The 22619-nt window shown below is 38.8% G+C and overlaps 1 protein-coding gene across 1 annotated transcript in view; it reads right to left on the bottom strand.

Moving 5' to 3' along the window:
• Positions 1–3094: 3094 nt before the first annotated feature.
• Positions 3095–22619, bottom strand: part of atp9b (ATPase phospholipid transporting 9B) — a 47599-nt gene continuing 28074 nt past the window's right edge. Inside the window, exons 14-29 of the mRNA XM_063899429.1 lie at positions 21268–21380; positions 18798–19049; positions 15244–15405; positions 14946–15038; positions 12858–12941; positions 12394–12564; positions 11499–11597; positions 11304–11393; positions 10257–10401; positions 9676–9740; positions 9342–9497; positions 9085–9149; positions 8842–8950; positions 8115–8172; positions 6121–6324; positions 3095–4779 (exon numbers count right to left, since the gene is read on the bottom strand). Of these exons, the coding sequence (XP_063755499.1) occupies positions 4643–4779; positions 6121–6324; positions 8115–8172; positions 8842–8950; positions 9085–9149; positions 9342–9497; positions 9676–9740; positions 10257–10401; positions 11304–11393; positions 11499–11597; positions 12394–12564; positions 12858–12941; positions 14946–15038; positions 15244–15405; positions 18798–19049; positions 21268–21380 (2003 nt within the window). The 3' untranslated portion in view covers positions 3095–4642. The remainder of the gene's footprint in view (positions 4780–6120; positions 6325–8114; positions 8173–8841; positions 8951–9084; positions 9150–9341; positions 9498–9675; positions 9741–10256; positions 10402–11303; positions 11394–11498; positions 11598–12393; positions 12565–12857; positions 12942–14945; positions 15039–15243; positions 15406–18797; positions 19050–21267; positions 21381–22619) is intronic.

Genomic DNA, 22619 nt, shown 5'->3' with positions numbered 1-22619 from the left:
AATACATATGAAAATAAGGATTTAAGTTTCATTCATAATTCCTGTAAGTTATTATTGAATCTTTTTACAATATAAATACATATAAAAAAGAATCATTTAACTGAAGTATCTACATTTTGTATAATTCATGCAGTAATTTAAATCTAATATATTTGAGGACATGAATAATTTAGAATAAATAAAACAATTATAAAAAATAGATATTTAATAGTTTAATTCAGGTTTTTTTTCAATTCCTGTAGGTTATTACTTAGTTTTACTAAACATAGATCAATAAAAACGTATAAAAAATCTATTTAAGAAAATAATTTAACCCAAGTAGTTTTTTTAAATGTACAATTCATGTAAGTTATTATTATCTGATATTTTTAAAGACAGAAATGATTACAATAATAATACAAACAGAAATATATATAATATATTTAATGGGTTTTTTAATGTGATGCTGGGTTTAAAGGGAACATTTTAAATGCATTATTCTTAGTGCTAATGATTAGTAATTCTATATTTATTTCTTATTTTTAGATTAATATTCAGACATGGTTGTGACGGATGTTTTCTTTGTATCTGAGCAACATTTTCTTTCCGTTACCAGTTCTTTTAATCTTTAAGAGCACCTTAAGGTTCCATGGACATGTGAAGTTAACTGAGCACTTAGCCTGGTCCTTGTTCTCTGTTAGAGTTATTTACGGATGACTTAGAATACTTGAGCTCTGTTTTCCTGTCTCACTGGGGAACCAACGCTGAGCCTTCAGACGGAGCTGAGAGCTGTGCTGGGAGTGATGAGGGAAGCACAGACGAGTGAACACATCACTCCTGTACCAGCAGCCTCACTCACACTTACACCTACAAGCATTTTGTCTAACACTCAACGTTGTGAGCCTTGGGGAAGGTTTAATGTCAGTAGAGCCGTCTGATCACATGCTGTTGGTTTTATTAAATGATCAGGAAAAGTTGAACACCAACATTAAATTAGAAAACCAATAACCACATTTTTTAAATTAAAAAGTATGTAAAAAAAAAGAGATGTGAATCAACATTACGAATGCATAAAAAACGATCATTCGTGAGCAAGAAGTCAATTCACGCTTACTCGTACACTTCTGCAAACATTTCTTTTTTATTAAATGTGTCGAGTCAATTTAAGCCATTTCTGTTTTTTTTAGGCTATTAATTATATTGATTTAATTTGTACTTTTATTTGATGCACTTTCTTAAAAATGCTTTTTTGTCAGAATACAAACTCATGTTTTCACATAAAGTATACAAAAATGAAATGAAAAATAAAAACACTTTTTTTAACAGTAACATATTTAAAGTAAGATTAAAGCCGAGTACAGAGCAATTAACATATGGTCACACTGTCTACAAGTTGCTTCCATTCAAACTTCATTAAGGGTCGAACTATTTTGTAACCACTTTGAACATTTTGTTTCTAATGATGTCATCATTTCTTCCCTAAGATGTCATAATGTACATGGAGAAGACAGATATACAGTATTTGAGCTCTACATTATTTCATGTAACCATAAATTAGTTAAAAATAGCTTCATGAAAAGAGGATTGTTCCAACAAAGACAAACTGTTCTCTGTTAGTATAATAAATCACGAGTCACATGAACATTATCCGCTCCATCAAAGCTCCTCATGCAGCAAAATTAAGTGCATCTGCTTTGGAAAACACACACACACAATATTGCAGCACTCCCTGGATGCACAGCTACAAAGTAAAAAAGGAGATGAAAGAGAACATTTCTTGGCATGTTAAAGCCAGCGGACCATCACATTCATCAGCGGGTCACTCCTCCGTCCACAAAGTGTTTCCTCCTCTGCGGTAATAAATTGATAACACATTTGTTTGCTCCATGACTTCCTCAGATTACATGGTAATCTCTTTTAACTGATATCTCTATCTGTAATTACTCTGTGCTTGGGCATGTTCTCCAACGTTGCTCTCATTACACACAGTGAGGTTTCATTATTCAAATCATTATCCCAACAAAACGTTCAGTTACCCGTTTCCCCTGCAGACATGTTTAAAAGGAGACATATAATGCATATATCCATGTTCAGACTTGTATTAAAGGCTTCTACTCCAATATGTCTACAAGCTTTAATGTACAAAAACACATCATGCTTCTCATAATGTAGGCCTGAATGTTGCTGTTTTTACCCTCTGTCGGAAACACTTAGTTGTAGCGCCTGCATCTTTAAGAACCCTTCCGAAAAAGCGTACTCTTCTCTGACTGGTCAGCGTTTTTTCTGCCACTCACTTTAGGTGTGACATCAAAACGGGAGTCCTGGCAGATCCTTTAAAGGCACAGTTTCTCAAACCAGACTGAATGCATTTCACTGTGGAATTTTAAAGGAATAAATAAAAAACAACAAATGTTTAAAAGAATCACATTACCAAGTTTGACACAAAGTTGCTCCCAGAATTCCAGCACAGTCCAGCTATTCTACATGTAGTTAAACCTTTATATGTATAGTCTATGGTTTAAACCGACATCAGTAAGAACCATCACTATCACAGACATAACACCAGACTGCTCGCATTTCCACTTGGATTTAGCATTTTGACACTTTTACAGTATTTGTATGGCTTCTAAACATGCTTTATAATCGACAACATCTCACTTAATATACCATGGGATCTTCAAAACGTATAAAAATACAAATAATAAGTCACATTTAATAGAAATGTGTTTAATAAATGTGCACTTTATTTGCTTTTCCATAAAAAAAGCTTGATTGCCAAGATGTTCAACAGGAGATTAAAAAAGATGTATACATCTCAAATAAAAAATATATATTTGTTGACATTATAAATTAATAATATGAATCTGAAAAAAATTGGCAGTTAATGTAGAGAAGGATGTAGCACAATATTTGCCTCTGAATTGTAAAAGTATAAGTATATATTAGCGGATTAAGTATTTTACTGTAGTACTTTACTTTGATCCACATCCACCTCTGTCCAGGGCTTAGTCTCTATCTCCATCTAGTGGCCACACGATGAACTTCATGGTGAGTAAAACAAACTCTCCCAAAGAGTTTCTGTTGCTTTAGATTTATAGTAAAAATGGGACATGTATGGCAACTGTTGTCTTTGTTTATTATTCATTATTCAATACCAACTTTATAAATAAAGACATACTGTTAGAAATCGCTGTTTAGGACATGGAAAGCAAGTTGACAAGAAAGAAAAGTGTATACATCATCACATACACAGAACACACGTCTCAGCAGTAAACACTTTTGGAATTGTTCTTCATGAGAATGTCAATCAGGAATTTAAAAGCTAATGCAATTTGCATTAAACAGTTGTAGTCACTTATAAATAATAAAATTGGTCTTTTTTTATTATAGTGCAGCTACATTTTAGAGTATGGTTGCCACAATTTAACTAAATAAAACAGCCGTGTTTAGGAATGATTGACCTGAGTTTAAATCAACTATGATTCAGAAAGAAATGACAACCCAACATATAAACATAGCTATACTAAATCCTGTTTACTGAACTGAATTTTAAAGAATCACTTCTTCCTTCTGTTTAACACTGAGCTTAGGTCATCATCATTAACAGCATTACACAGAGTGAATGATAAAACTCATTCCTCCTCAAAAAGAGCTCGGTGTCATCGTCTGCTACAGGACGACGTCACATGGAAGCCCAGGGGAGTCATATTGTCAATAAAGCTTTAAGAATATACAGTCGTCAGTGTTCGGGGTCCTTTGTTGTGACTTTTGAAGTGGTTTCACTTTTACGAGCCAGAGAATGGAAGCTCCTCACATCTGGCTGCAGAGGTAACTAAAACAAACCCCTCTAAAGATTGTTTATGTGAGATGCAGCTTCGGGCCACTAACACACGTCATGAGGCACAAAGCGAGCGGCCACGTCACAACAGGAAGATTGGCAGCCATCGACAAACATCGCAAATGCTAAATACGCTGACAATGCGACGTTTAATGCTGCTACGGAGTGCTGGTTCATACTACGGAGATGATGATGTATTCGCAGGTAAAAAAAAGTAAAGGACACAAAGCATCCAACGCACAGAAGTTCTGTTTTTACCAGCATTTGTGAATGTCGTGATGTTTTTCTTTAAAGAGTTAACGCAGTGAGGTTTTAACGTGACAGCATTGAGGATCAACACTGCAAGTAAAGGTTTTATTTACAGTAACGAAGAAGACATTTCTGTCCCTTACAGCTACTCAACTCAGTTAAAAAATGCAGGCCAGCAACTGTAATTAAGACCAAGAATAAAAAACGACACTAAAAAATGTCTAAACTTCACATAAAAAACTTTAAACATCCAAAATAAATGCACCAGAAATGTATAAAATGACATGTGAATTGTTTGAAATGTGTTAAAACAAAAAAAAGGCAGATTGACCCTTTATGGAAAATGGGGTCTAAGTGCAGTCACTCACACCGTGTTGCCCTTCTTTTGCGTGACTAAATCCATCGTTCATAGTCTTTTTTTCATGTGCTCCATTTTGTTCAAGTAATCCCAAATCTCAGTGACATAGTCCGAAGAATTAATTCCCCTCCATTTTCGATTGTTCCAGTGGTTCCTTACCTGTCCATCACTGAGGATCGGCGAGTAGAAAAAGTGCTGAAAATAGGAAAGCTCATGGCTTATGAGGACAGTTTGGAGTAGCTCGGGGGGGAAAACTTGCGTTTCAGATACTTGATGATGTAGAGAGGAAGACAGCTAACCAATGTGATGGCCGACACCTTCCACAGGAAAGGCCAGGTCGTGATGAAGGACAGGTCTGGGGGGGGGGGGGGGACAGGAGAAAAACAGATTTAAAGCTTTAATGGTTTCTGTATCCAGGGGGGGATATACTTATGGGTGAAATGGGTGTTGTAATTAGGGTGTAATATAGGGGAAATGTTAGTGTAATAAGGATGCATTATTGTGTAATATTGCTTTTACATGGGTGTAATATTTGTCTGATAACAGTGTATTATGGATGTTACATGGGTATAATAAGGGTGTAATATGGGTGCAATAATAACAGTACAATGGTGTAATAGGGGTGTATTAATGTGTAATATAGGTGTCATGTAGAAAATAGCAGTCAATTAATTTTTCATTATATTGAATGCCCATTTAAGGGTTAAATATACATCTTTGTTTTGTTTATGACTTCACGGGCCAATGACAACCTAATCAATAATTAAAGAGTGAACGTCACTTGATAACAAGACTGGAAAGCAACGTGAAAACTGGACATACAGCAGAGGACAGTACAACCACAAAAGGAACAAGCTCAAATAAAAAACACAAAACAATGACACGGTAAAACATCTCAGGATCTAACAGAAGTGCAAAGAGATGCATGAGGAGGTTAATGGACAGGCTGCCAACCTACCAAGGAAAGCTCCCAGGGACACCCTGCCTATGCCTGTTGCAAACGCACAGAAGCATCAGAAAGCAGCAGGAACAGTGAGAGCAGAACAAAGGTTAGCAGTGAGGACAGGGACAGACAGAGACACGGAGAGGGGGGGCGGAAGCAGTAAAGCACAGAGCTACAGCTGCTGCACACAATTAGGAGTGTAGAAGTGTTACATCAGATTCAACACCAAGCAGCTACAGAGAGAAAGTGTTGAGTCAAATGAAGACGGGATTAAAGAGTTAAGGGAAGTTATGCTTCTAATATGTGATAGCTATGTGCTACATGACAGCAGAATTAATTTATTCAAAAAAAGGCAAGGTCTAGTCAATGTCTGAAATGTCAGGATTGGCTCATTTCTTTGTCACATGCGATAGTAAACTACATTTATTTGGGTTTTGATGGGTTGGTTGGACAAAACCAGCAATTGTAATATTTTAACTTGGGTTTTAGGAAATTACAATTAGGATTTTTCTTCATAGTTTGACATTTTACAGAGAAATAATGTCACAAGTTATATCTATTTAGACAGGAATAAGCAGATAAATCAGTAACAAAATGTAAGTTAACTGACTTGTTTCCAAAAGTCTCAACTCTCATATTTATTTCTGTATTATCGCATCATCCTTCAGTTTTTAATAAACCTTGACACATTGAATTATTCCAAAAATATATACATTTTTTCATTTCTGAAATTTGGAATAAGTGGATACCTACCGAAGTACTCGTTGAGGAAGGCGAGGGAGGCCAGGTAGCAGCCCAGGCTGAAGAACTCGGCCACCACCATGAGCCAGTGCCAAGTGCGGATGGTGAGCGCCACCATCAGCAGCTCCGTGATGATGAGCGCCGTGAAGGAGATGGCCACCACGTGCACGAACTCCGACTCAAACAGCACCAGCGCGCCGTACATGAGGATGCCCCCTGATGGCGCCAGAGGAAACACATCAACCACATGACATTACCAGAACAAATGAGAGTGGGAGGAGGCGGGAGAGTTAAACCAGGGTTGCTATTATAATATTTTGGTTTTAAGGGAGTGAAATGACCCGGTAGTACCGTGAAAGCCATGATAAGATCTTTTAGAATAGATGACAGGAAAGGAGCTTCAAAGCTTCCTTTGTTATCTCCTGTAGCCTAGGACGCAACGGACCATCCTCAACTAAAGGAAAGGAGATAACGCTGTCCCACATTTGCCGTTCACAGAAACAATCTACTGTGACAAAAAACATCATGTCATTTACATATCTTATTTAGCATTTTTCCTGCTTTTATGTTTTGGACTTTCAACAATATGTTAAATCAAAAGGAACTATGAACGGTACGGTAACTACTGTAAAGCATCAGATACTTTTTAACCGTGTTAACTGGTGTTGTTTCTTCTTTTTTAATGAACCATGTGTGAATGGTGATGTGTGCCGTAGTAAATGTGTAGGCCTATCAAGTGATGCACATACCTATTATTGATTCATACACTCATAATTATTAGGATTCATAAATGATGCATTTGAGGGGAGAGGAGGGGAGGGTGAGCACAGGCTACCATTTCCTTTCACTTCCCTATTTGTTTTTCATTCAAACCTTCATAAAGAAACTGTAAATAATCTTTTGGTTGTCCACGTTTATAGAGCCTGAATGAACCATCTTGATATGAACACATGGGGCGATGTGTCTACATGCTCTTTTTGTAGTCCCTCTATGGAAAATGTGGTTGTTTTCCCACATCAGACGCTCATTCCACTAGATTTTGCATCGTCTGAGCACTTTTAAGTCCTGAGGATTTCTCCTTCACATCTCTCATTAACACAAGGACGTTTTCACTGAGGTTAAGAAAAGACATAAAACCAGATTTTGTTTTCATTGAATTCGCAGCCCAGGATTGTAAAAAGAAGGCTGTGTCTCTTTCAAATGATTTATTATTTATTCATCATTTTTTCTCAGGTGTGCTCCACAATCAGCTGCCTGGGACATGGAGTGAAGGATGTCTGGAGATAAGAACTGATTTAATAACTTCACAAGAGTTAAACTTGCTTTAGTGAGTCTGTCTGATTAACATCTTGAAGTATCCAGACACTCGCTCATCTTTAGGCGCCTGCTGTATCTTGATAGCTCTTCAGTCTATCATAAACACAAATTGAGCTCAATGGCCTCCAACGGATCCCATAATTGCTGCTTCATACAGTCTCCATACAGCACATTCCAGCAAGTCAAACTCTGTAATAAATTAAGCTAGATTGGCGGCTAATATTTTCCTCCTCCTCCTCCTCCTCTGCTGTCCTCTCATATCGTCTTTACATTAACCTGCACCCCGCCCCCCCCCCCCCAATCCACAAGAGACCTGGTATTGGCCTTTAATTAAAAACCCAGAGCTGTCAGGAAGTCACGCTCCGGCAGGAACATAGATCTTTCTCACACGCTGCATGGCTTAGCGATTACAGAAATATCGATTTACTGGACGGACAAAAGCCTGCATGTAACGGCGGATGGCGGTTGGAAACCTAAGATACTGAGAAAGTGACCATCCGAGGGTTTGAAGGGGGCCCGGGGACCCTGGTATTAAGACACGCTAGAGAGAGATGATGAAATGGTGGTTGAAGAGTTGCTTTGACAGTCTACAGTAGCAGAGTGCACATTCTGTACAGACCAGCCATGCTGTACCTGGCTCAGTGACATATATAAGAGCTATTGGGTTACTTTTACAATGAACACCTTACCTTGATAGATGCTGATCAAAACCCAAATGAGGAATGTCTTGAAAGATAATGAACGACCCTGAAAGAGAAACATCATCCATAAGTACAACATACACATGATACGACTTGATGTAAGGGAATGCAGAAAATAAACTTTAGATTTAAAGGTCAGGATTTGATTAGATTTTTAAAGCACTGATGGACATGGTAAATGGTATTTATAGCGCTTTATCCAGCCTTTAAGACTCCTCAAAGTGCTTTACATTTACAAGCCATCATTCACTCATTCATACAGAGCAATGTGCCACTTGCTCGAGTAAGCTAACATTCACACACATTCACACACCGCTGGCCATAAGGAGAAACTTGGGTTAAGTGTCTTGCCCAAGTATACATCGACATGACGACTGCAAGGGCTGGGATCAAAGCTTCCGATTGAAAGATGATCGCATTACCTCACAGCCAAAGTTAGCCATGATTGAAGGCGATTGTTTTATGATCAAAAAGGGTTTTCTCCCTTACACTTCCCTTATTCAGAAATAAATCTTCTTTAGTGTTTTAATGCTATCGCTAAGTGCTTTTTTTTACCTTCGAATGCATATAAGTAAGAGGGGGTGAACTAGGGACTAGGAAAATGGCTAATCCTGTTCTTGATTTTCAAATCAAAATTTATTTGGATGGATTTCTGATTTAGAATCCATATTGTGAAATGCAAGAAATTCAAATATATTTAAAAACAGCGCTGTACCTTGGTGAGGTCTTTGTAAAGCTCTGGATAGAGAAGAGCCATCTCAGGCTTCACATCTTGGTCCAGAACCAAGGAGAACACAGGGAACATGGTGTACATGGTGGCATACCTGCACACAAGAAACAGTGTTTAGACGGACCACTTATTTCACCTAATCTGTGCTGTAATATACGAGTATCTGTGAGGATACAATTAAAACAATACATTTTTATCCACATGAAGACATTTGGAAAAGGTACATACCCGACCATGAGGAAACCCTGGTACAGTGGCACAGAGGCAAAGTAAAACACGGATGAGAAGACCGCCTGAGGAGAGAGAACAGAAATTGTGTCATAAAGTTACTTAAGAACCTTATTGTCCACACTGTGGAAAATTGTCTCGGGCTTCAGCGCTGAGCACTTATTAAAAGCAGGACCACTCATTTAAAACACACATCAAGAACAAAACAACTGAAACATAACTGTGGACCTAAAGGTATTGTGTGAGAGTTTGAATACCTGCATGGTGGAGATGATCATGCCTCTGTGCATGACGAACTGACCCAGCGCCGCAGAGCGCTTGTAGCTGTTCCTGCCGTGAACCATGAGCAGGCGCCCGATGTGTTTGAACTGCGTGATGGAGAAGTCTGCAGCCAGAGACGCCTGCTTCCCTTCCTGTTCACACACAAGAAGAGAGACGCAGTTGTAAAAAACCAAAGTATTAAACCCTAAGTAAAAGGTGTGTGAATAATATCAGTATTACTTCCTACTAAAATGAGTGTTTGATACGTTATTCAAGATAACTGCAGTCTGTCTTTCGCTCATGAGGTCTTAAGGAAATGAAGGTCTTTACCTTTCCTTCAATTCCAATACCACAGTCTGCAGCCTGGATCATACTGACGTCATTTCCTCCATCACCTGTCACACAACGAGAAAAAACAACAACATTATTTTACAATATATGATTCTGGAGAATCTTTATATGAACATAGTTTACTCTGTGTTGGGGTTAAGGCTGTAATGTGGGGAAGAATCCCATGTACTCTTGTATGTTGTGTTTTTTCCATCTCCTGTAAGTCAAATCTGACATCAAAGATCTGAACTGAATGAAAGATGCAAACTTTGCTGGGTGCTTCTGTAAGTGAGCTTTGACTGCCATCTTGTGGATATGAGAAGTATAATATATGTATATATTTGCTCCAGTGTCTGTGCATTGTCAGCATTTGATAGATATAAATGCAGTCCGTACTGGGGTATGACAGACAGTTGGAAGGCAAATACTCACTTTATCCAATTCATCATCTCCCAAACATTAAAAGAATAAATCACTGGAAGAGTATTTCATTCATCCTCCCTAGCGGTCTGAGCTGTACATACACAGCCTTTTCCCTGAGCTGCAGACACATCATGTGTCAGGTCTGTGTCAACACTCACCTATGGCACAGGTTCTGTTGGCTGTGTGCTGCTGGAGGAGCGTGACAATCTGGGCCTTCTGGGTGGGGGAGCAGCGACAGCAGACCACTGCAGGACACTGACACGCCAGCTCCACAAACTCATGCTCGTAATACCGCAAACACACCTGCAAAACAACAGACAGAGATACATTTAGATTATCTTTGTTGTGATTATATGATCTTTTTTAAAATCTGTACACAGGAAATCATATTTTACTGAACACCAAAAGTTCTACAGATATTCACATGATCTCTTTCAATACTTTATCAGTTGGACTTGAACTGAACACACTGATGACAGTCAAGCCTTTTACGAAAGTAGTGAACCATTTAATCTCCTACACAATCTTAATAGTTTTTTCCCTTTTGTACCTTGAATATCCCTTATGGTTTCAATAAAAGCAATGCACTTCCAGAGGTGGAAGAAGTACTTACATAAAAGTCTAGCATTCAAATTGTACTGAACTTAAACATACTTTAGGAACAAAGAGTAAAAGTGTGTATCATGCTGAATGGCCCACTTCACAATCACATCTATTAAATTATGCTTAACAATCATGATGCATTATCGTGCTCATCACTTCAATGTAGCACTGAGTAAAGTTGGTGTTTATTTAAATTACTTGATATGCTGCTGGGTAGCTTAAACTGGAATAATACATTATGATTTATTGTTTTCTTTTATAATAAAGTAGCTAGTAAATAAAGCTGTAAAATAAATGTAGTGGAGAATAAAAAGCTTCCATTGTAGAGGTACGAGTATGAAGTCGCATTAGGTACAAATACTGATGAAAGAAACCCTAAGATCTTTTGTGATGTCCCAGTCACCACTTTTTAAGTTAAACAAACAAGTTTAAAAAACAACAAAATAAAACTTTATCCTCATAAAAAGGACATTTATGATTGCCTTCCTTTCCAAATCTTCAGAGCTCTGGTTAAAGTGTGAAGTATTGGTTTTGGCTGCATCCTCAGCATCATCTGCTCCCTGAGTAAACACCACTGAGTTCTGCGCTGTGTATTGTAGTACCTCTAAGGAGTCTCCAGAGATGACCAGAGCACAGTCATGCTTCCTTCTGAAGGCGTTGAGCTCCAGATGGGCCTCTCCTCTGCTGGAGATCTGCTCGAGAGCCACACAATACAATTAGCCGTGCGGACATTAGGCTTTCAGTCATCTCCCGATACATAAGCGCATTATGATAACATCAAAGGGAAAACAGCGTACCGGCTTGAACACATGGATGTCTTGGTTTCTGGAGACCAGGTGGGAGCTCTTGGCGATGCACGTAGCTGTCTCAAGCTTATCCCCGGTCAGCATCCAGATCTGCAGTTTAAGTAAAGAGACACAACTGGTTGTATACTCAATCTGAAATGATATGTGTGTTACATGCTCTTAGCAAACACGGACAAATCTGAATCAACAGGAAGGAGATCCAGGCCAAATATAAGTAACCATGAGAAAGGAAATGTTCAAAACTCTTATTTATTAAAACCCAAACATGTTCTGACTGCTGTATGTCAGGGCTAATAAAATGTTTGGGCTCATTGGCTTTTCAATTATCAAGCTTTTATTATTTATTTACTTTAATAGATGATAATATATTTCTATTTTAAATGATTTGAGTAAGTAAATATATATATATATTTTTGTATTTACTCATTTCTTTAAATACAGGCTTTTTAACATTTCCCTCCCTACTTGTATTTAAAAAGGGGCCTTGATTGTCTTTCCGTTTAAACTGAAACTCAACCTAAAGTTTGAATTGTGTCTTAAATAAACTCAGTTTTTTGGATGTGTAATATTTCAGATGATTATAATTGATATAATTTCTGGTTTAACTACTGTATCCCTGTCGAGGTATGTGAGGTTAATATTTGTGTCTCCAACAGAATATACCAGAACAGCCCGTGTGGCAGAGTTCATTTAGTAGTTAAGCTTGAAGTAGGTATGTTGCGAAAATACCAGAAATATTAACATCATGATAATAATAAAAGTAATTTAGGTGGAATTAATTTGTCAGCAAAACAAAAACAGCTGAAGATGAGTTTCCCTGATACATTAGCATTGTTTCTAAGTTTCCTACAGATATGGTGGAAATCTGACATAGTGACAGCCCTACCTTGATGCCAGCGTTCCTGAGCAGCTCCAGCGTGGGTCTGACATCGGCCTGCAGCTGGTCCTCCACCCCGGTCAGACACAGCAGCTCCATCTCCCGCTCCAAGCTCTCCACCACTGCTGCCACCTTCAGGCCGCGGTCATGGATGCTCAGCTTCGCCTGGTTGTAGCGGTTCTATACATGGAGAGGGTAAATTGTAAGGTGAAAGTGCACCAGGCAAGGGACAAATAATCATGTCAACATAAATAAAAGAGTGCTGAATATTTTCTATCATTAAAGGACAGAAAAAAGCTGTTGACATGATGTAAGCACAATCAAAATCCAAGAGGAAACAGGCTCACACCGCTATTTTGTTGAAAAGACTTACTTGTAGTTCCAATTAAAGAAAACACAAGACTCATTGAAGTAAAGGATGCACTGTATGGAGAGATGTATAAAACAGCACGCACTGTATTGATGATCCATACCTCAAAGTCCAGATACTGCTCCTCAGACAGAGACTTCTTGGCCACCACCAGAGTCCTCAGGCCTTCCCTGGCCATGTTCCCACACTGACAGAGAGGAGAGGAGAGGATGTTATGAGATATACGTAGTTTTACATTTAAAAAGACAGAAAGACTTTCAACTTCAATTCTGTACAACTTTATTTCTTGGAGGTTTTGGTTATTTAACGTGTGCCGCTCGAGACACATTTTAGTGTTTTTCGGCTGTTAAAGCATAAAGCATACATTTCGGGGTTTTTTTAATTATTAAAGATCATTCTCAGCCATTTTTTATAACTATATAGTAACGGGTTAAACTAAACAGCTAAAGTTTCTAAATAGTTGTTTTCACTATTTTCCATCAGAAAGCAATTTTTATCAGGTCTTTCCTGTTCAAAATATAAAAACGCATCAAAATCAATCCACAACAACTTCCCCAGCTTTTGGACATTGAATCTCTGATTGGAGGGCAAGTGTGTGTGAGGTTATTAAGTTGTGTGTGAAAATGTATGAATGTGTGCAGATTAAGGCATGCGGAGCATTTAAGCGGACGCACATTTGCGCTTATTTTTCTGGAAAAAACCAGTTCATACAAGCCGGCAATAAAAGTGTTAAAGTTTAAAATGAATAAATATCTGGTAGTTATGATCAGGATTGATGTTGGTGACAATATTTAACAGTGAAAATGGAAAGAAATATTTATATATCTTATTATATTGCTGTTTATTGACACCTTTTTGACTTTTTCAAAGCGAGGGTTTGAATGAATTATGCCTCCCGAAGATGAATATAAATCAGACATAGGGCGGATAATTTGTTCTATCAGAGCAGCTGTTATAAGTACACCATGTACAGTACTGTCGATAGCAGCATATTGTTACAACAGCAGAGAAATCAATAGTGAATAACATAGCCTCTGGTGTGATTCAGAGGACACAGTAAAACAAAGGGGCGGACGGCGGTTTATATTTGATATGAAACACCAATGGGGCGAATCTGCTCTGTTGATTGGTTATTGACAGGAGAATAAGCGTAGCGCCGGCTGATCTGACTGCGGGATATTACATCCAACAGGACATCGTTAGAACAATTGATCAGGAATATGACATACTGTAATTACTTCAACTTTATGTAGGTCACTAATTAAATCACACGCCGCCCGCAGTGCTAAATGACTCAATAATGCCAATATAATTATGAACATATGCACACAAGACCTTCGACCACAAAGCTGGTGTAGACACAGCCCGATGTCTCCCTCAATGAATGTCCTGAATACAGCGGGGCAAAAATATCACTGTGTGTGATGTGTGTGTGTTCATCTATTGCTTGGTATTATCTATTTCATTACAGTTTTCATCAAGAGGTGCTTATAACAAACGAAGAGGGACGATTTACTAAAAGACACATAAGATAAGGCCTGGAGGATGGGTCCAACCAGACACAGAAACATAGAATTACATGTTTTGCCGAAAATTAAAGAGTTTTTTTTTTATGTTTTGGGGCAGATGTTTTATTTTTTGCTGAACCATGCACCAGTTTCTGGAAGTAGCACAGGTGTTTGGACAGTTTTGGATACTGTAGGAACAGATAGTGCTCGCAGTATATTAGCAGCAGAGATGATATGCCTTGTTTCTCTCAGATTATACAGAGGGTGATCTCAGTGGCTCCCTGTGACAGCCGGTAACTCGATGGCTTAGCATTGGTCAGACTAAATGTCAATTCTTTTCAAAAATCACTTCATAATAAATTCACCTTACTTCTTAATTTAAAAAAAAATGATGTAATAATCATTATCATGATTAATTTGAAAGAATAAACTTAAGTTTTCCTGTTATTATTCTGCGATGATTAACTGATGTATCACAGATTACTATCGTGATTAACGGGGTACATTGTTTTTATTGATTGACAGCACAATTTACTTTACAGTTGATAGAAGCAGGAAGCTTCATCGTCATTGCATTGTGGGAGAACATCGTGCATTTGTCGGAAGTCAGAATAAACAGAAGTCTCCCTGTCATTCTAACGCGAATGCAAGCTCAGGATGTCGTATAGATTTGTAGGTTTTACCTCTTCTTCCAACCAGTCGTTATACTGGACAATGCTCGCCATGGCAACATCAGCACCCTTCATGTAGAAAGTGATGTCTCCGGTCGACTCCTCCTATCCATATGATCAATGACAATTAGTACACTTCCTGTTGACGGAAGCAGCAACATATAGCTCTACACCAGTCATCTCCCAGCGGCAAAATGTAACACATCAATGTGATAAAGGGTTATAAAAACCAAAATAAATATAATATACATGTCTGGTTCTATGAGGGAGTATCATATAAAAGTCAAATTGTTGTAAACGAGTTCCCCACCCTGACGATGATGCCCATCCTCTTGCTCTCGGAGGTGAAGGGGAAGATCTGCAGGATGTGGAAGGAGAGGATCTGTCCGGAGGGAGTCCTCAGTTGCAGGGAGGCCAGGTCTCTGTTCACCAGGGTCAGGCCGATGCTCTGCGTCCACCGCACCAGCTCCACCTGAGGAAGAAATTACAAAGAAAGGGGTAGTAGAAGTCTAGAACGGGACAGTTTGACCCCCAACACAATAACATTTATGCTCTAACTTCAATAAATCAAAGAGAGCTGATCAATTAATATACTGATTAAAAGGATAATGTAAATGAATGTCCCAGTCATAGATCAATGGCCTGATCCCTACAATACAACAGATCTAAATGGCATGTCATGTTTATCCTGGCAAAATTAACTATGATTCAGGATATTACTGTCCACATATGCTTACGCAACAAAAGCATCTTAAACCCCCTTTAAAGTAAATTACAATCAAACATCCTAAATAAGGTTATCTTAACCTAAAACAGCCCCTTCAGAACTCAAGGATAAATGTAAAGATATTCATAGCTTTCCTGTTCCGCATAAAACCCCTAAATTGTCCCATCCCTAGTTTAGGATGGAGATATACTGCAATAAACCAATAATTTGCAAAGGACTCAGGCATTTACTTAAATAATACACATAGATAATACATAAACAAGTGACCATGCAAATGTATATATGAATAGCAGCTGATTTATTTTTTGCATCTTTAGGATGATCACATTTTACCAAATAAAAAAGGAATTTACTCAATAGAAAGGAAAAATACAACAAAAAAGCCAATTTGGCAAAATACATTGTGAAAAAGAGGTGATTTTTATTCTGGGATGATCATTTTTAACCAAATATAAAACATGTTGAATATATTCCAAAATGTAGAGCACAGAGCAGCGTGAATCTAATCTCTCTTGCAGTTGAAAGACAAAGCCGGAGAGAGTTACGGCTTCTCCTGAGCTCCTCTTTCAGCTCCAGATAAGTGTTTATCTGTTTCTCTTTCCTCTTTCCCTCCTCAGCAGGAACTGCGGCCCCCGAATGAGTGTTCAGCTGCACACGACTCAATCCTCAATGGGTTCATTTTCAATTTGCTCACTCAAAGGTTGTTATTATACTCTGACCTACAAATTGGAACTTCCTGTTAATACCCCGTCATTTCTCCTGCTCCCCCTTTGAGCTCCGTAAAAAGGAGCTGCCTGTATTTACTTAACACACATCTGTGTGTCATTATCCTGGTGGTTGTGTGTGTAGCTCATACACACAGACACACGCATGGACACATACACCATGAACTGAGAGTCCTAAATCTAGCTGTTCCATCTCCTATTTGAGCTCTACAGGAACTATTTAAAGCTTTGTCAACTTTGATACAAACTGCATGTGAATCAGGCGTTACCTCAGTGATAGAAAAGCTGCTTCATGAGAATGGCCGGCTTAAACAACCGGATCAATATTCAACTGTTCACAATGGTCTAGTGATCATGCAAATCACAATGGCAGCTCTGCCTTTAACATTAAAGGCAGCTCGAGCATGTCATGAGGAAAATGGACCATTAGCAGGTTAAATACTCCTCATGGAATGTCCATGTCAATATCAAAGGTATTGGAAGTGAATTATTCTGGGGGTCATTTAACAGTTTTACCAAGAAAAAAAGGGGACATATTATGCTCATTTTCAGGTTCATATCTGTATGTTGTGCCTCTCCTGTGACATGTGTCCATGTTTTGATGTTCAAAAAGCTCTGTTTTCACCCTCTGTCTGAAACCAGAGCCCAGTCTGCTTGAAACGTCTCCATTATAGTCCTTTGTTTAGTTCCATTACATAGTGACATCACTATATAACACTTGCTCTTCTATTGGCTGATGCTCCAACATATTTTACATGATAGGCTGAGGGGCGATTGACATATCACAACAGAGCCGGCCAGCTAACCAATGAGAGCAGACTGGGCTCTGGTTTCAGACAGAGGGTGAAAAGAGGTGATGAAGCAAAGGCAGTATGAGAAAATAAAGAGCTTTTTGGACATTAAAGCATGGAGAGATACTAAATACTGATATGAACCTGAAATGAGCATGATTTGTCCACTTTAAGATACCTTATGGTGTATATCAGACTCATTGAAACTGCCAGTGGAATCCAATTGGAAATGATGAGGCACCCACTTCCTGGACATAGCAGTATTCAAATCTATCATCCAATGCTCTTGTCTGATATTACGAGGGTCAAAGGTCACAGGAGGACTCTGTTCACCGGCAGGTCAGTTGACCTCTGCGGCCGCCCACTTCATCTCCTTAATGCCGGCTCATTACATTAGACAGGCTGAGCAGAGAGCAGTGCCGAACTATCACCAACTGACGAGCAGCAGCCAAAACCTGATGCCGCAGTCAATGAGAGTGAAGAGACAATGAGGGAGGGGGGCGGGGGGGATAAAAGGACAGAGAAAGAACAAAGAATATAGTAGAAGGGGAAGGGAAGGCTCCAGCTACAATCACAGACCTCCACCTCTCATCGTCTCTGGGAGAAAATTAAATATTGATCAATCCAAGCAGTGAGACACAATACAGAGAGGGGAGATAGAGCAGGGTGGGCAGGGATATAAATAAATATATACATCAACTCAGAGGGGGAGGACAACTGAGATTTATCTCTCGCCACCTTTTTATCTTTATTTTGATTGTTAGACTGCTGGACTCTGGGTTCAACACGGAGTGCGGCATTCTCACAAAGGCTCTCACATGTCATGGGTGAGAAATAGTGTTGAAATGGGGGCGTATGGGGGGATTAACTACCCTTCAATACGCATTAAACATCTCTTTAAAACAAATACTGGCTGTTACTTTACCTGATCAAAAATCTTTCCCTGCTTCCCCAGGTCTTAGTTTAGACTCTCCTTGGGTTTTAAAATGATTATTAAGGGCTATATGTAAAGCAGCACATTCAGCCACTGAAGCTCAAACTCTTGAGAGAAACGCTCAGAGGGAAGGAAGCGGTGATGCCTTTGGGGATTGTTTTTGCGCAGCATTCTTCCAGGAGCAGTAAATTCACAGGAAGCAAGTATACACAGTTATATAGCTTAACCTCTGTGAGGGGATCATGACCTCTGACTTTGCGTTCACTAAATGACTATTATGACAAACCAGGGTTATTTAGGATCACCAATAAAACATGAAGACAGAAACACACAGGCTTTTCTCCTGATAATCTCCTTGATTGTTCTTGCCAAGATGGCAATTGGAGTCAAATTGTAGCTCGATTTGACCAACATGAGACATTTAAAAAAGTGTAATGGTGCTTTAGAAAACAAAATCATTTGTCAATGTCAACATTTGGAAATATGTCAAATATCTGGTAAAAATCAATTATTTCAAAGTGTTAAAACACAGATTTGGAGTGCACCAATTCAACTTTACAATAACGTGTTGCAATTTTAACTTCATCCTTGTCTTTGGAGAAACCTCTGATACACTAAGTAATTAGTGAACCCATTTTTCCATCTCAAGTTTAAGTGCTGAAACTGTTTCCTGGATCTATTATTTACCTCATCAGGGCTGGAGGCCTGGTAGGTTCGGTTGTCATCACTGAAGTCCTGGTCGGCTTCAGCGGACTCCGTCTCTCCGTTCACGATGGCGTGCGACTCGTAGACCGGTGTGACGTTGTGGCACAGGGCGATGGCCTTCACAGCCTCGTGGATGCGACTGCTGACGCTCTTACGGACTTTCGGACCCGAGCTCTGGGTCTTCCGTGCTGGAGTGGTGCCGCTGGTGCTTCCATTTGAGGGCTGGGAGGTCGGCTGAAATAATATGAACCAAGGAGTCAGAACATAATAAAATCACTTTTAAATACATTTAAAACGGTCACAACTGAAGGATCCCTAGGTTGAATCCCTATTCACTCTGACACCCTTATTCAAGATAAACGACTGAGCGAGGGGAAGTGTTGTATCACCGTCTTTATCGCGTCATATCTGATTTGAGGACCTTTTATGTGTTCCGCTGTTTTGACATCAGCCATCAGTTTAACTGGGGGTTGACTCGCGGAGCAGGCAGGCAGCCCACTGTGTCAGCTGCGCCTGACGGGGGCGACGCGCTCTGCTGAAGCGTTTGATTTTGGCTTATTATTAAACTTCAGTCCTGCCAGGCAGGGAGGGAGGGGCTGTGGGGAATACAGTATGACAACCTTCATGGAAAGTGGCTGAAAGATCGATGAGAGATCATTGGGTTATGTTGTCTGACAAGTTTAGCGTTGCAGCAACATGAAGAGGAGGATACTGAAAGAGAGTTATTACACAGCAGATGAGTGTGACACAAGCTAGGCTACTGACATTGCGAGATAATGACGTCTATTATTAGTCAACAAGTCCAACAAAACTACAAAAGAAGAAGTCCAATGTTTATGAAAGATTATGAATATATAGAAACATTCCTTCTAAAAAAACACAATTAAGGAAAGTTTCTGTTGCTTTTTGGTTAAACCATTAACAAACATTTAAAAGTTATTTTTCCATCTGTAAAGTGGATGATGCCTTCTCCTGGATTAAAGATACACACATGTTTTTATTTGTTGACTTGTATAAAATGTACCTGCAACCATCAATTAGCTGTGTTCATGATATTTTAAGCAAAAATGCAGAACGAATGATCTTCATGGTTTCTGCTTCTCTTTGTCACATTTGATAATCACTGACAAAGAATTACATTTTTTAGGATTTATGATATATATTATATAGTTATGTAAATTATCTTAAAGAGACAATACGTGAGTTGTTAGTTGCTGCCCTGATCCAGATGAAATGTTAAAATCACTATTTATTATTCTCCTGTTCCAGTGTTGCTGTTTGTCTTTGTCTACCCTCTGTCTGAAACCAGAGCCCAGTCTGCTTTGGTTAACTGGCTGGCTCTGTTAGGATTGTTCTACCGCTTAGAGATGTCCCACCCCTTAGCCTATCATGTACAATGTGTTGGAATGTCAGCCAAAAGAGTTGTTAAATTGTGATGTCACTATGTTACAGAAGTCGAAATAAGGAGGCATTTCAGGCAGGTGTGTGGGAGAGAAACTCTCTCTGGAGGGAACTCTGTGAATTCAGCCTTTGAAGACCATTAACATGCACAAAAACCTACTTAACACACTATAGTCCAGGGGAAATACCATAAGTCATAATAGGACCCCTTTTACATTTTTTTAAGATTAGGAGAAAAAAAAGTTTTGTTTAGAACAAATATTATATATAAATAAACAAATGTCAACAACTGTTAGTTTCTGCCCTAATATGGGTGGAATGTTTAAATGAACAATAGACAGCTTCCTGTAATTATGTTACTGTCACAGTAAATAAAGAGCAACATAGTCAAGCAGCTAGTCAGAGGCATTGCTTTTCTGCACTGCTTCAGCTGCAGCTCTAAAAGGACTCGTCATTTTTCATTAGCGGAGATTACACATAAGGGCGTGGGGCAGATGGTTTCAGTGCTGAGCAGCTGCTGGAGCTGGCTGAGTACGAACAATATCATTCTGTCAAGACTGCAGGCACATCTGAGCCACCCAGTGAGGAAAACACTTGCTTACAGTACGAGGACGCGCTCGGGGACACTGCCTGATGAATGAACAATATGGGCTTCTTTCCTGGAAATCTCATCCTTAGCTCAATATAAAAATTGATCAAAGCGATCTACAGGGAGAGGCGTGAATAAGCAGGAAAACATGAGCGCACACGTTTGTATCTAAATGTATCCTCTCCATGACTGGAAACGCATTTTATATGTTGCAATTGGCACGTTTCCTTTGTTTTGATTGGTTCTGTCCAGTTATACATACTGGATCATGTGGATTTTATATTATTTATTGGGAATTCATATAGTTGTATAGCTGAAGGGAATTAAAAGTAGCCGAGTCATTCTCAAAATTAGCGCTAAAACTTGATTCTATAGTTTTTAGGAAGGGGGTTGTGTTTATGGTCTGAATGTTTACTGAAAAATCCAGTTAATTAATTAATTATGAACAGTGATAAATCTTACCTGTGCATATGACTGGATTATGTGGCTCTGTATCTCGTCCATGGTGTCCGTGCCGTAGGATACTGTTCCCAGGTGCAGTCGCTTGAAGACCATTTCGTTCTGAGTCAGGGTTCCTGTAATTCAGAAGATGTCACAAACCAATAAATCATAAATACATTACCTAATTGATTGAGGTTTTTCCCATGTCCACTTTATAGCAGAACTATCTAAAGCATAACAAGTAAAGCCTGACTGATACAGGGTCTTTGAGGCTAGTGTGTGTAACAAAATTTGGAAACAACAATTTTGGTAGAATACCTTTTTTTTTTTTAAGTGTGACCGGGGTACATACTAACTGGGAAATGTACAGTTTATCTTTAAAAAAATCATGGCAGTGTTTTCTAGAGGATAAACTATACAAATGATAAGGTTAACAAATAACATGTGGCCTAGGTTGGAATTTATGTATTTGTTCTGTAATTTCTTGTTAAATATCTGTTATACACTTATATCTGACTATATATTATTCTAGCTGATTTAATTAGTCTAGCTTTTATCAAAAGCCACCAAAATGTGTCTTTCAATTTCATACTCTGTACAGTACAAAGTCAGTCTGCCACACTGACAAGCAAAATTCTGACAAAAAAACATATTATTTTAGCTCCAAATTTAAACAAAGTTTTGCCTTTGGTTTGCTCTTGAATTTTTTTGAGACTAGAAAAATGTGGAGTAGTATTTTACAAAACAAAAAAAACACAAAAGGTGTTTGACTCAAAAGGTTTCATAGCAAAATAAATATATTTAACATATGTGAAGCACACGAGCACACACACAGCATTTATCACCAGTGGACTGCGCACAATGCATCATTGTGCCTTCTCATTGAACCTAATCTCATTACCAATATGGAGTGCATGTCCTCTCAGACTAACAGACAGTGCATACAAAAAGACTGAATGAACGTCCAGACACTACCAAACAACAACTTTGAAATCCAGAGCGATGGCTTTTTTTAATGGATGTGGGTCGACATAATGTGTGGCGATGGAGCTTCAAGCTGATTAGAGGGCATCTCACTTCCAAAAACATCAGAGACACGGGGTTAACCAATTCTATCCGATTGATTGTGCGTTCTTCTTTCCGTGTGCTTTAACTATCAACCTGGACAAATAGGCTCTACAGCTAATCTATTCCTACCTAGATCAGTGGGGTAAGTCAGAGGAGCACCTTAGGAGCACAACAGGCGTTCATCACTGAGGCACATTGACTAGCATTAGTAAAGAGCAGCCATTTGTTATTAGACAATCAGGACAGGGTTGCAAAATGAAGTTGAAGGAACACAAATTAGGTAGATTTGTTCTAACATTTGTCCT

This window comes from Eleginops maclovinus, chromosome 13, assembly GCF_036324505.1.
Source record: "Eleginops maclovinus isolate JMC-PN-2008 ecotype Puerto Natales chromosome 13, JC_Emac_rtc_rv5, whole genome shotgun sequence".
Classification (NCBI taxonomy): Eukaryota; Metazoa; Chordata; class Actinopteri; order Perciformes; family Eleginopidae; genus Eleginops; species Eleginops maclovinus.
The sequence above is the reverse complement of the archived record's forward strand: the minus strand, read 5'-3'. Positions and strand labels throughout refer to the sequence as shown.